Source organism: Lipotes vexillifer, unplaced genomic scaffold (assembly GCF_000442215.2).
Source record: "Lipotes vexillifer unplaced genomic scaffold, Lipotes_vexillifer_v1.1 scaffold150, whole genome shotgun sequence".
Lineage (NCBI taxonomy): Eukaryota > Metazoa > Chordata > Mammalia > Artiodactyla > Lipotidae > Lipotes > Lipotes vexillifer.
Window position 1 is genome coordinate 6,122,265 of NW_006792921.1, and position 15,076 is coordinate 6,137,340.

General features: G+C 50.6%; 1 protein-coding gene across 1 annotated transcript; it reads right to left on the reverse strand.

Moving 5' to 3' along the window:
* Positions 1–2,359: 2,359 nt before the first annotated feature.
* INMT (indolethylamine N-methyltransferase) lies at positions 2,360–6,709 on the reverse strand. The gene is given in 4 exon segments (XM_007466128.1): positions 2,360–2,740; positions 2,742–2,790; positions 4,804–5,005; positions 6,550–6,709. Coding segments are annotated over 4 exon segments (792 nt in total).
* Positions 6,710–15,076: the final 8,367 nt, after the last annotated feature.

Sequence of the window (15,076 nt, forward strand, 5' to 3'; positions counted from 1 at the left end):
TGCCCAGGAACCCTGTCACTCAGGGGGAAAGCAGAAATCAAGATGCATTCCTTAATGCCTTCGTCTTCAAAGTATGGCCTTTGGACCAGAAGCATCAGGATAGTTTGAGGCTTGTTGAGAATGCAGAATCTCAGGCCCTACTGCACTGGACCTATTGGATCAGAATCCATAGTTGAACAAGCTCCTCAGGTGACTCACATGCACGTTAGTTTGCAAAGCCCTAGTCTCCTGGGCCCCAGCTGACATGCAGTGTCCAGGACCCACGGAGACAGCAAGTCCAGGTATCATGGAGGCTCTTCCTGTCCAATGGTTTCCAGGCTCCTCTGAGGGGTCTGGTTATGGCTCTGGGCTCGGTGAGGCCTGGCAGGACCCAACTGAGCCAAAAAGGGGCCCAAGCATGGAATTTTCTTTCCAAGCAAGCCTCTGAAATCTGCTCTCCTTGCACGTCTGCCAGCAGCTTTCTGCCCTGCACTGCCCTCTGGAGGTCACGGGGAGCCATTGCCGCCTCACATTGCCCCCTCTCTCCTGTGAGCAGCCCATGTCCCAGCTGACATTGGAAGGAGGACTGTCCTGCTGCTGCCCTCTGTCTTAAGGCTCAGGGACACAATAGAAGCAGTTCGGAAAACACTGGACTTTAGCACCAGGTTAGCAAATGGAGGCTGCCCTTTTGTCTGGGTGAAGAGTCCTGGCTCCGCCCTTCTCCCTGTCACTGCTGTGTCCCGGACACCTTGTTGGAAGCCGTTCAGAGCTGGGGCGTGGGCTGGAGGAGAGAGAACGAGTTTCTGTAATGAGGACGCGCAGGTGGGAGGTGGCTGGACGTTCAGAGAGCCCTGCGTGGTGGCTGCAGGACACGAGGCAGCAGCCAGGTTGTGGAGAGCCTCGGGGGCTGTTACCTGTTGGCACCTTTTCCCGAGGCCCACGGTTCCAACAGGGCAGAGGCTTGACTGCATTTGCTCTGGGAGACTGCTTGATGGAGCATGGACTAATGTAGACACTGGGAGCTGTGAGGGGCCCATGCCATAGGTCAGAGAGCATGAAGGGCTTTGTATGAGCCAGGCTCTCCCACATCCCAGAGAGAACATGTCAGCCCAGAGTCAGGAGCTGGCTGGGATGTGAGCTGGCCGGCTGTGTGGGCAATGAGTGTCTCGAGAGACACATGACTTCGTGAAGTTTCTTCTAGGGATGTAACCCAGGTCTTCCCAGAGATCCAAGAGCTTGTTTTCTTGGTCATATGGATGGAGCAGCCTGACTCCCTGCCCTGCCTGGCCTAGTTCAGCTGACCACTCCCTGGGGCTCCAGCACCTGCCAGGTCCATAGTGGCCTCACTTCACAGGTATTCTGGGGGAGCTGCCTTGGACCTCTGGTTGCCCTCCTAAGCCCAGGGTACTGGGCCCATGGGGTGACCTGAGGCAGAAAGAATGAGGGGCACAGAGTCCATGGGCTGGGTACAGGCCCCTGCCTCCTCCGGGTTCTCCAGGTCTCCCTTTGTACCCTCTCCCGGCAGCTCCACCTTCCATCCAGGTCCATCCTAACCTGGCCTGCGGCTCCAGCTCTGGCTCTGCAGTGGACTCACTGAGCCATCAGGAACCAGTCACCTCTCCTCCCAGATCTTGGTTTTCCCACCCAAGGGGGAATAGGTGTTTGGCCCAGAAATCATCTAGTTCTTGCAGATGCCTTTGGGCTTTGAGAACCTGAGGTCCTGTTCCTCCAGCAGAAGGGCCGGGCTGCCCAGACCAGCCCCACCCTCCAACTTCCAGGGACCAGCCCTGCAACTCTTTGTCTGAGTGTCTCTCCCTGTTGCACATGATAGGCAGGCTCAAAAACCCTGGCCAATTAATGCACCCTGGGCAGCCCTCAACCATGACCCTGGGAGTTGGTGGCCAAATGCCACAACTTCCTGGAGTGGGGCGACTCTGAAGCCCCCCGACGGGTGATCTCCAGCTACCCGCAGTGGTGACGGGCTTGATGACACACCCTTTATTACCTGCCTGTCTGCCTGCCTTCCCTGCTTTCCTTCCCACGCTCCTATTGGTGTTTCCTGGGATCCTGTCTCAAATCCTTGTCTGAGGGTCTGCTTCCGGGCGGTGGGGGGGAGGAACCAAATTAAGGCAATATTTAGCTGAGCCACTTTATTTTCCTGATCTTTTGGTGCAGTATGAGCCAGAAAAGGGTGTGGGGGACAGATCCCTGGGCTGGGGGCAGGGAGACCCCGCTTTTCACCTGTGATCTTGGGACATAGTAATAAGAATGAAGGGGTAGAGTTCAGGCTGGCCCTGCATTAGGGGGCTGTGGAGTGAGACTCTAAGAAACGCTGGCCCTGACTTCCCTTCTGGGGCAGGCCCTCTCTGCCAGGCTGGCCTCAGGCCCTGGGACTCTTGCGGGCGACCACAAAGCAGATGCCCTCATTGATGCAGTGGGCCTCTGAGTAGATGACGGGGGAGTACTGGCACCTCAGCACGTGGCAGATGGCCTCCTGCAAGGCCTTCTCCACCGTCTCCTTCTCCAGGTGGAGCCCAAAGAACTTCTTGGCGCCCACCAAGTAGTGCTGGGTGTGCAGGGCTACCGCGGTGACCAGGTGCCCGCCCGGCTTCAGCAGGCTGACCAGGCCTCGCCCGGCCGCCCGGTAGGTGTCCACGTCATGGCAGGCGCACTCCAGGGCCAGCAGGGTCAGCAGGCGGTCAACTGGTGGCACCTGGGCGGGCCCCAGTGGGTGTGGCTGGTTCACGTCCCACTTCAGTAACCCGCGCGACTGTCCTTTGGAGACGGGCCTCCTTCTCCTGCCACTTGCTCCTGTGGGGGAGGGTCATGGAGGTGATGATGAAAATTATGACAACATCCCTCCACCCCTCGCCCACTATGCAGGGGCTCCCTATGGGCAAGGCCCATGATTTAACCTGTTGAGCAACTCTTTGAGGGAGATCGTATTTCCCCCATTATACAGATGAGGAAACTGAGGCACCAGAGAGGTTGAGTGATTTGCTTAAGGCTACACAGCTGGTAGGTGACAGGGGATTTGACATTTGATTCTTCCTTCTTCCTCTTTGTCCACTTCCTCCTTCCTCTCCTTCTATTTATCTTCTTGAGAATTCAAAATAATTCAATTTTTGATACATTGCCTTATTAATTTTTCAACTTGTAAAATATATATAACAAAAACTTGCCATTTAAATCACTTTAAATGTACAATTCAGGGGCATTAATTGCATTCACAACGTGTGCAACTATCACTACTGTCTGCTTCCAAAATTTTTTATCACCCCATACTGAAACTTTGTACCTATTAAGCAACATATCTGCATGCCTCCTCCCTGCAGCCCTTGACCCTTTAAATATGCTCTGTTAAACATGCTCTTTCCCATTGCTGGGCCTTGGCCCTTGCTGTCCCCTCTGCCTGACACTCTCTTTCCCCAGATCTTTACATCCTTTCTCCTTCACCTCACCCAGGAAGCTGCTCCGAGGACTCCTCCTTGGAGAGGCCTCCTCTTACCATCTGCTGTGGACGGAATTGTGCCCCCCTCATAATCACATGCTGAAACCCTAACATGAATGTGATGGTATTTGGAGATGGAGCCTTTGGCAGGTAATTAGAGGTAGATGAGATCATGAGGGTGGGGCCTCTCATGGTGGGATTTGTGCCTTTTAAAAGAAGACACACTAGAGAGCTTGCTGACTTTCCTTTTCCTTCTTGTGAGGACACAACAAGAAGACGGCTGTCTACCAGCCAGGAAGAGGGCCCTCACCAGACCTGATCTTGAACTTCCAGTCTCCAGAACCGTGAGAAATGAATGTCTTTGTTTAAGCCACTGGGTCTATGGCATTTCTACGGCAGCCCGAGGTGATTAAGACACCATTCTACCTAACACAGCACCCCTACCTCTTATAGGCCTCTACTCAGCTGAAGATTCTTCTCTAGAACACTTGTTTTTCCCTGAATATCTATATCTAGCTTGGTTGTGTTGTCTTCCCTATTAGAATGTGAGCTCCTTGGGGCTGAGACTTTGTCTGTTCACTGTAATAGTCCCAGTACCTAGAAGCAGGTGTGACCATCAGAATGCTCTCCATGAATGATGACAGGAATGAATGAAACCCAGGCTGGGTTGATGTGGAGACCCTGTGCTTAGAGACCCTCCAGCTCTGTCCCACTTCAGGCTGCCCCTGCCTATAACTAGGTCAGAGCCCCATGGCCCAAGGATGGGTCAGGAATTTAAACTCTGATCTTTGTCCTAGCTCTAAGGTGGCCTAGAGGCCACTCTCCATGTCTGGGCCTCAGTTTCCTCAGCTGCAAAATCAGGGCCAGCATCCTGCCTGTGCCCCCTGGGGCTCTGGTAGATGGGTTCCCTCTCTGTGAATTGGATGGGGAAGGTGCCTGGAGGGGTCAGTGCTGTTCGTCTGTGGGATTTTGTAAGAGTGCTTCAGGGGGACTCCTTGAAGCCCATGTCTTCCCATAACAAGTTCCCCTCCAACATTAGGGTTAAGGAGAAGCTGCACCAGAGGAAAGTGAGATCTGTGTGGGCTACAGCAATCAGGGGAGGCTTCCAGGAGGAGGCGGAGACTGAAGCTGGTTCTGCAGCATGAGTGGGATACAAAGTATGGAGAGCCCAGTAGGGCAACCAAAGCTAAGAGCACAGGCAGCTCTGAGGCTGGAGGCAGGACTCATTCAAAGAGAGGAAGATGCTCTGGGTCAGAGACCCAGGTCAGGAAGAACCTGTAGGGAAGTGGCAGGTGAAGCAGGGTGGCAGGTTCAGGCTCTGGCCTGCAGGTGATGGGGAGACCTCATCTGAGAGGGATGGTGGCCATGCATACCTGTCTCCCTCCAGCTCACACGCGTACTGCATGGCTGGGGACCAGTCGTAGGCCCCTGGCCCCTTCTTCAGCCACTTTTTCACCTCCCGGGGGTTCTGCTCCAAGTGGTCTGAGGCGATGATCTCCCGGAAGGCTTCACAGGCCGAGAGCAGCTGGTAGATGGTGGGGCCTGGGCCAGTGTTCATCAGGACGTCACCTCTCACTCATGCTGCAGGAGACAGTGTTTTCCAGGTGCGTGGGAGTGGGGGATACCCTACTCCAGGCCCAGCTGTGGTGGATGGAGATACCAGGCTCTGCCCTGCCCCAGGGCTTGCCAGCAGGGGAGGGTGGCTCACAGGGGACCCGACCCTGCCTTGGGTAGCAGCCAGGCTGTGTGGGGAGTCCAGACCCCCATGCCTGGGGCTCAGGGAGTGATGGCTGGTGGGTGGGGCACAGCCTGGCACACACCACGTCCCCCTGCTGCCCCAAGGGTTGCTACCAGAGGCCTGATAGGACAAGTTCTGCACTTCTGGGCAGGTTTCAGATTGACTTCTTGGTTGGAACTGGTTTATTTCCAACAGTCTTCTGACTCTGGGTTTAAAACAATGGTGAGAGTGAGCCCCCATGGCCCACTCTCCCACCTCCTCGTTGCAGAAGACAGAGCTGCCGATAAGGGATAAGACCTGAGCCAGTGGGTTCAAAACTAGCTCAGCCAATCAGGGGAGGCAAGTGATCAGCAGGGATCTGGTGTTGAGTTGAGGGGAAGGATCTTTGCCTCAGAGTAGCACTAAGTGCACTGCCCTCTTCTCCCTGCTTCCTTCCTCCTCTGCTCTCCATTGAAACACACCTGTCTATTTTTCAAGGCTTAGTGCCGGTTCCTCTTCTAGAAAGTCTCCTCAGATGTCTCTGTGAGGCTTAAGCTTTCTTTCCTCTGTACTTTTGTGGACATTGCTTAATATACCATTCTTGGCACTGATCACATAGTAAGGCAACATTTGCTGAGTGACTAAGTAACCCCTAATTGTTCAGTATACTCCCTGTCCAACTGTGCATGGCAGACCTGCGTTAACTGATCTTGAAGTTCGCTGCTGCCACTGACTGGCAGTCCGACCTGGGCTGGCCACCCCCCTCTTTCCCACCTCAGCCTCTCCTTGTGTGCACTGAGGAACCTGGGCGATAATCCCTGCTGATCACCCAGCCTGATGCCCAAGAGCAGGGTTTTGCAAACTGAGCTGTGGTTTGGCTTTGTGAATCCATGAACTCTCTTAATTCTGAGTAAAAGGTTAGGAGTGTGACTCTGTGTGTGTGTGTGTGTGTGTGTGTGTGTGTGTGTGTGTGTGTGCGCGCACGCCTGTGCACCAGAGCTTTCCTCAGATTTTCAAGGGGATTCATGAGCCAAGGCTACAAAGCCCGGCTTTAAGGGAAGACAGGCAGAGATAGTCAGATGTGGGCAGTGTGCTCATATCTGTTGTCTCAAATCCCCTCCACCATGAGCCTGTGAGCCCCACAGCTCAGGAGTTACCTTCCCATTTCACAGGGGGAAGAAACTGAGACTGACTGTCATAGACTCAAGCCTGGCTCTTTGGCTTCTAAGGCCAGTGCTTAGGTCCCGCTCAGTGGCCACCCAGCAGAGGTCCTCACGGGTTCACAGGCTGAGCTGCCTTTGCAACATCCTTGGTGAGCAGTGTCCCAGAGGACAGGTCCGCTGTCGCTGGCAGCTCTTCCTGTCAGGTGCAGCCCTGTCTCTCCCTGAGATGGAGACCAGACACTCACCTGAAGAGAAGGTTTCAAAGAGGTTTTTCAGGTTAAATTTCAAGATTTTATTTTCAGCTACGGTGCCTGAATCGAAGGCGTAGTACGTCTTTAAGTAGTCCTGGGAGTCGAACTCTTTCTTGTAGTCCTCTCCTGTGTACAGCTTGCCCTCCATTCTAGCTGGGACCTGGCTGTGTTTCCCATTGTGCAGTCCTGTTATATCCACTTTCCTCTCCCTGCCTCTTCCCATCAGGAGTTTCATAATCTCCTTAGACAGACCCTCCCGCCCAGGGAGGAGCTCAGATTCCACATAGTTGGAGTCAGGCCACGATGTTAGCTTTTCTGGCTGGAGTTTATCTGTTTGATAATTATCTCAACACAGAAATGCAACAGGGTGGCCAACATGTGCTCCTGGGGGTTCTCAGTATTTGGCTCCGGAGAGGTGATGTTTTGAATGTACGTACTGCGGGTGAGGGTCAAGGTTGGGAGAGCATGAGACAGAGGGACAGTGCTACAGAACTAAGAGAGAGATACAGATGGACAAAGACACAGAGAGACCAGCATCTGGAATAGGTCAAGGATGCTTCCCTCTTTGGGACTGGTGGAAAAATGAGCCGAAGAAAGGAAAAACCCGTAGGGTGGAAAACAGGATGCAGAGGTGGCTAAGATTTCACTGACTGAGGTCAGTGAGCTTGCTCTTGAAAATAGTTTGTCCTGACCTTGGTTAAATATTTCGTCCTGTCTTCAATGCTGTTTACTCTATTTGCTTAATCAATCCTTTATTTTGCTGAGGGTAAAAGTAAACTTAACCAGGGCCCCTGAAAAGGTTGGGAAGCCTCTGTTTGCACAAACCATTTAAAAACTATTGGCATACATAAACACGACATGTGGTTAAATTGCATAGAATTTGCACGCGCGCGCACACACACACACACACGCAAACACTCACACACATATGAGTACCAGTAAAACTAGGAAAACATGAATAAGAGCAGTGGGTTGTATCAGTGACAATATCCTGGTTGTGATATTTACTATGTTTTGAAAGATGCCACCATTATGGAAACTGGGTAACGCATACGTGGATCTCTCTGCATTATTTCTATAACTGCATGTGAATCTACGTGATCTCAGATAAAAGTTTTATATTTAAAAATGTGTTGCCAAATCTCTTTCAAAAATTAACCTAAGATCAGAGATTTCAGGTAGCAAACTCTGGTGTGTTTTGCAAATGGGCAAGTCTGGGGCCCTGGCCTATAATATGTGCCAGGTGTGCCCCCACCCTCGTTCGCTGCCGTCTTCACAACAATCAGTAGAGAGGATGTTGAGACCCTCCCCCATCCTGTTGGAGACGAGGAGGATGAAGGTGATGGGCCTTTTCCCAAGGGGGTTCTGGCAGCAAGTCTAGGTCTAGGTACAGATTCAAGGCCCATGTCCAAAGCCAAAATAAAGACCAGTTCCAAACCTTATTCTCTCCCCCATCATACTACGCAGTCTATCCAGGTCCCTTAGCTGTGCTGCTCAAACTAGTGTGCCTGGGAATAGCCTGGGGACCCGGCTAAATGCAGATTCTGGTTCCCAGGTGATACTGAGGCCGCTGTGATGTGAGCCGCACAGCCCCAAGTCCTACCACCCAGAATCAACATTTATTTTTCAGGTTTTTGAGTTTCAACAGAATAGAAACTCTATTTTATTGTTTTCAGTGCAAATTTCCCCCTCTTCTGATATTACTAGAACCTGTACTTGTGGTATTTCCATTCAGTGAGAAAAGGGTCGATTATATCATAAATGGTGATGGCACAACTGCCTGTCCAGTTGGAAGAAGATACAGTTAGACGTCTCTCCAATTTTTAAAAAAAGTATATGTTATATTCAGACTCAACACAAACTCTAGGAGGATTAAAATCATTGTTGACACTGAGTGTATCATATTTGTCGCAGTTATCAGTGTGCCCCCAGACACGGGAACCTGCAGTGGTTTTGCAGGGCCGTAGAGTGACCGTGTGTGCCCCCGATGCCTGCTTGGTTGTCCCAGCACGGGGTCAGCATCCCTTCTCTGTATCACTCTAAATGAGCTGGTAATGTCAGTTTTTAGTGCTGCCTAATAAACAGTACACAGAGGTCCAAGTAACTTGACTTAACTGCTCCCCAAGTGGTTGACAGGTAAGAGACTTACAGGTGTTCATTGTTATAAATAATCTTATAATTAATATCCTCGTGCAATAAACTTTTTCTGTATTTTGGATTCTGGCTTTGGGCTGGATTCCTAGACATAAGATTAATGGATCAATTTTTTAAAACTTTTCATACAAATAATTTAGGTAAATACTTGCCAAATTAGTTTTCTAAGGAAAACAGTGCTTTTGCTGTTTATTGTTTCAGGACAAATATTTAATTTTTCTTTAATAACATGTGTTAAATTATTTTTCCTTTGGGCTTGTTTCTATCTAAGCTTTGAAAATCCTTCCATGTCCAGAGATCTGATAGCTATCCAATTGTGATAGCTTCTGTGATGGTTTTAAAAAGATATTTAGCCTTTATTTTGGTGTTTGGTATGAGACGAGGCTCTGTGTGCCTGCTTACGCCTCACTAGAGAAAAGTCTTGTTTACCCCTGCAAGTTCTGGACTCATTTCTTCACCCTACAGGCTCATGTGGGAAGGAAGATAACAGGGGTATCAAAGCAGGAGATGCTGAGATGATAGTTTTCCTAATCTGGAGAATGAGGTTGATTCTTTTCTCAGCTGGTCGACTCTTAAGCAGTTTATTTTCTTGATAGCTTGAAAATGTGCTCCTGTGTTTGAAATTAGGGCAGAAGTCTTCTTAAATGGAAATTTACCCGAGTTATTCAAAAGTCACAGTATAGAAGGATGTTTAAGATGATGCAGACATTCTTTTTTTTTTTTTTTTTTGCAGTACGTGGGCCTCTCACTGTTGTGGCCTCTCCCGTTGCGGAGCACAGGCTCCGGACGCGCAGGCTCAGCGGCCATGGCTCACGGGCCCAGCCGCTCCGCGGCATGTGGGATCTTCCCGGACCGGGGCACGAACCCGCGTCCCCTGCATCGGCAGGCGGACTCTCAACCACTGCTCCACCAGGGAAGCCCAGACATTCTTAAAAGGGACTGAGACAGCCCTGGCATCAACAAAATGTTGTCAAATTGATGAAGGCAAACCTTAGGACAGTGGTTCTCTCCCAGGGGTGACTTTGCCTCCCTGGGGTCATCTGGCCAAGTCTAGAGACATGTTTGGTCGTCACAGCTGGAGACTGGGTGCTACTGACATCTGGTGGGTAGAGGCCAGGGATGCTGCCAGAGATCCTCCAATGCACAGTTGCCAGAGATCCTCCAGTCCCCCACCCCAGTAAGGAATTATCTGGCCTGAAATGTCAGTGGAGCTGAGATTGAGAAACCCTTCTTTAGAACACATCCATAAAAGACTTGACTTTGAGCAGATTACCCTAGTGCTGTGAAGGCCCCTGGCTAGGCCAGAGTCAGGATGTGTGTTGGGATGCAGAGGGTGGAACTGGCGGAGAGGTGGTGGAGGCCAGAGTGTAGAGGCTCTGGAATGCCAGGGGGGTTGGATCCATTCCTTTGGGCAGCAAGAGTCACTGGAGGCCCTGAGTTGAGGTGGGCCTCGTCTGTCCATTCAAGGACATCCAATTGCAGCAGAATGAATGAAAGAGTGGTCTCCCCTCTCCCCACCTGGGCAGACCCCTGGATGCCCACATCCCACTGCTGGGGTTCTGGGTTCATAGATGTCCTCAGTTCAGTTCTGGAAGTGTTAATAGATGCTAAGTTGGGCATTTTCTATGTGTCTCTCACTATCCACTCTCCATCCTTTTCCATCTCTTGTGAGCCCCAGAAGGCTGACTCATGTGGACTATATTAGTGGCTCCCTTGCCCTCTGGATTTCTACCGGATTTTGCAGGATATTGTGGGGAGGTAGGAGAGGGAGTCTGGGTATTTATTCTTCAGCTCCTTTGCTGCACCTGCAGGAGGTCCTCTCCGTACAGCTCTGTCTCAGCTCTAGGATAATGGCTCCTCCCTGCTATTCGCTCTGGAGTACTGTGATGGTTAATTTTGTGTGTCAAATTAGCTGAGCCCTGGTGCTCAGATATGTGGTCAGAAATTATCCTGGATGTTTCTGGGAGGGTGTTTTTGGATGAGATTAACATTTAAATTGGTGGACTTTGAGTAAAGCAGATTGCCCTCCGTAATGTGGGTGGGCCTCATCCAGTCAGCTGAAATCCTGAATAGAACAAAAGACTGACGTCCCCTGAGCAAGAGGGAATTTTGCCAGCAGATGGTTTTCAGACTTGAACCGGCTATTGGATTGGCTCTTTCTGGGTCTCCAGCCTGCTGGTCCACCCTGCAGATTTTGGACTTTGCCTCCATAGTTGTGTGAGTCAAGTCCTTAAACTGAACCTCTTTATATATATTTTTTATGTGCACACACACACACAGCCTGTTGGTTCTGTTTCTCTGGAGAACCCTAATTAGACTAATTAGATTAGAAAACTGAGTCTGAGAAAGATTAAACAATCGGCCCAATATCTTCCAGCAAGAGTGTAACCGCTGCCCTCCTGGACAGAGAACAGGAGCCCCAGGCCCTAGTCTGGAGAAGATTCTGGCTGAAGTGTTCAGAGAGGCCATCCTGGGGGTAGGGCCTTTAGGTTCAAGGCCAGCTGGAGCCTCCCCTACATGTCCAGCCTTGCCTGGATGGCTTCCTCTGGGAGGGTAGACAGGGACAGGCAGCTGGGCTGAGAAGGAGATGACCTGGGAAAATGGCCCAAGACTGAGTTGAAGGTGGCCTGGAAGCTGCAATGAAGTGTGACTTCCAACATGTTGCCTGGAGCCTGGGCTTGGGGCCATCTCTCAGCCTGCGGGGTCGCACCTGGCCAAGCTGTTCTCCCACCAACCCTCCTGGTCCTCCAGGCCCGGCCGCCTCTTAAACTTCTCCTGCTTTCTCACCAGGACACTCGCCCGCACTGTTCCCCAATCAGCTGTGCAGAGTGACGTCACGGCCACGAGAGCCTAGAGGCCATTGCCCGATCACTGTGTCCCCAGGGGGAGGACAGTTATGACTGGGAGGCAGGCAGATGCCTCGAGACATTTTACAGACGGTTCAGTTGAGGCCCTTGGAGGCTGAAGGTCCTGCCGGCAGGTTTGGGGCAGGACTGAGACTCCACCCAGCACTACTGACTCCCCGTGTAGGGCTTCTCCCGACCCACCTTACAGCCATATCCTGACTCGGCCACAACCCCACTGTTTGCCCTTGGCCTTCTCGGGGTCTCTGAGGCCTGGCTGTGCCAGGGCAGGGCTGAGTTTGACCTTGAGAGCTTTCCTTGCCCCACCCCCAAAGATCTAGGGGCTAACGGGGAGTGCTTGGGAACAGGTGCTGTACTGTCCTCACTGCATTTCCTGCTTTCTGGTCCAGCACGCAGCTCCAGAGCTGTGGGGAGACAGCCCCCCACCTGCTGCATAACATCTGCCCAAAGACAGGGACGGACCCCAGCCAGCCCCCCACCTCAACCCCCACTCCCTGCAGCCCCTAGAGGAGACCAGGCTTCCACCCCGGCTGGCGGCCTTGGACACCTTTCCCCCATCCCCCATCCAGGTCCCTGGAGAGATGCTCAAGGGGCTGCCAGAAGTGGTCCCTCTGCTCACCAGCCAAAGGTCCTGTGGAGACACTCCAGGTTAAACTTGAGCCGCTCGGCCTTGGACTACAGGCCGCAGCGAAGCCATAGTAGATGGCCAGGTAGTCCCTGGGCAAGAAGCGCTTCTGGTACCATCGGTCCCCGTGAGGCTGCCTTCCCTGGTGGCCCTGGGTGTGCGCCTCCCGTGCAACTGTAGAGCGCCCACGGACACGGTTTCAGAGTCTTGACTCAGTACGTTAAAGACAAGGAAGCTTCTAGACAGAGGAGAATTGGTAAATGTTTCACAACCAGTTCTAAAAACAGAAAAGCACTGATTTGTGATGACTGCAGTTTCCATGGTGTAAATACTCCCACCATGGTTGATTTCAAGCTCCCAGTGGTTTAACAGTCGGCTCAGAAAATTCCTAAAAATTTAGCAGTTGGCTCTCATGAAATGATACATGTCAGTTTGAGTATACCACTGCCTCCAGACTGGGGCTGGAAGATTTGGCAAATAAAAATATAGGATGCTCAGTTAATTGAATTTCAGAGAAACAAAATACATTTTTTTTTAGGGTAAGTGTGTTCCCAAAATTGCACAGGACATACTTATCTGAAATAAGTCTTATTTGTTCATGTGAAATTCAAATTCAGCTGGGTGTCCTGTATTCTATCTGGCAGCCCTACTCCAGCCCCGAATGGGAAGAGACACAGCCCAGGAATCATGGCTGCTGCTATACATAAGGTGCCTTTGTGCAAATACATAAGGTGCCTGTGTGATTTGTTAATTCTGTCAGTTTTCTACATTTATTAGTTGACATACAAATGTAAGGACCTTCCTTCCTTTCTTTCTCTCTCTCTCTCTTTCTTTCCTACGGTAAATATGGACTCATGGATTCTTATTTCTATTCAACGGCTTATGATCTATATTATTATCATTACTTACTCTGATGCACAGATTTGGCCAGTAGGAGTCCCTTTCAGCTGGCTTGTGTGTTCTTTTGACATGTCCCTATAATTCTTTGAGCACTTCCTTATTAAGTCCTCCTTGTCTGTCAGTCTCAGCTGAACCTAATGCTAACCAATATAATCAGGCATGGGAGTAAAAGCAAAGGACGGAGGCTCTAGACTGCCTTCTTTTGCTCTGGTCCCTGAGACCCATCACATTGCCTGCCAGCACATGAAGTGGTCCATGAAGCAGTCACCCCTGAGCCTGAGTTGACCTGGGGAGGTGCGGATAGCTACCTGCTCCAAACAGCCTCCTTTGGAGCAAAGGACTCAGGCAGAGAAACCTGGGAGAAAAGAAATCCTCCAACAATCTCCAAGCACTGCCTTAAAATTGAGAATGGATCCCCCTGTCTTTAAGGAGACTGGAGTGGAAAGGAAAATCCCAGTGACCATCAGCTCAGAAGCATGGCACAGCTCAGGAGAATGTTCAAATAGCCAACCTGGAGCAGGGTGCCCAAGTCAGGCCATCAGGGCAAGAGACCCAGACCTTGCTGCGTACTAAGAGGTCAGAGAAGCAGGGGAAGGGAGAGCAAGAAGCAGAAGATGGAACATTATGAAGAGCAGGAGACCTCCCCAGGGCAGTTTTCATGTCAGGGCATACACAAAAATGATCATGTGTATTGGGGTAAATGGAGAAGGCTGCTCATGGCTGTACAGCCTGTGGTCTCTGGCCAGATAGGTTTCAGCTGGCTGCCCTGAAGCCCGAGGAGGTCATGATCTGAGCACACCCGCACTGAATTTGCAGCGGGTTGTTGTGGACGCTCCCATGGGGAAGCTCTGGTCTAGCAAACCCTGGAGAGAGGGACCACTGCCTGCAGTTGGGTTTTTACTCATTCCTGGAGGTTTGTATTATTTAGGTTGAAAAGATAAGCTGCTGTAACAAAAGACACCCCCATCCCCACTTCCAAAAATAAAAACAAATAAATAAATAAACAAAGCCCAAACCAGATGGAAGTTTACTTCTCTTCCTTGTAAGGATCTGAATTCCAGGCCCCCTGGTGACTCTCTGTGCCATGTAGTCATTCAGGGAACAAGATGCCTTCTGTCTTATTTCTGCCACCCCCTAGGGAAGCATGTGCAAACATAGGTGAGCATCAGAATTACATAGAGGTCTGGTTTAATACAGATTGCTGGCACCACCCTCAGAGCTTTTGATTCAGTAGATCTGATGAAAGGACTGAGAGTTTGCATTTCTAACAAGTTCTCAGGGGGTGCTGGTGTTTTGGGGGCCACAGTTTGAGAATCACTGCCCTAGGGTGTTGTCTTGTGTTTATGGTCACAGCACACACCCATAGGTGCAGCTGTGCTCTGGCTTGCTGGAGAGTGAAGAGTATGGAAAAGGTAGAGCCTAGTCTTAAAGGGCTGCCCCTCTCATTCCCTCTCACTGGTGACCACTTAGTTCCATGGCCACATCCAACTTCAAGAAAAGCTGGGAGATACAGTATGGCTGGGAAGCCACTTGCCCTGCTCCAGATATATTTTCACGAAAGAAGGAAAGAATGGATTCTGTGGGCAATCAGTGGATTTTGCCACAGTGTTTTGGGGGAATTTTCCATTGATTTACTTGGACCAGAATTTTTATGTACAATGCTTTCTTGGGGGATATTATATTGTGATTTCCGAAGGATGACATCATATTGTTTCAATCAGGAACTACTCACAAGTTGGGACTGACAGCTGTGTCTGAGGGTCTGCGGTCTGCACTTAATGGTGAAAGCATCAGGATGTGGAATAAATGTCAGAGACGGCAGTTTTCCCCAGAGAGGAAGGCATCTTTTTTTATCTGGGCAGTGCTAAGGAGTTTTGCTCAAGAATTTCTCAGGGCCATTTCAGCGTGAGTGTGGAGGTAGGAGGATATATATATATATATATATATATATATATATATATATATATATATA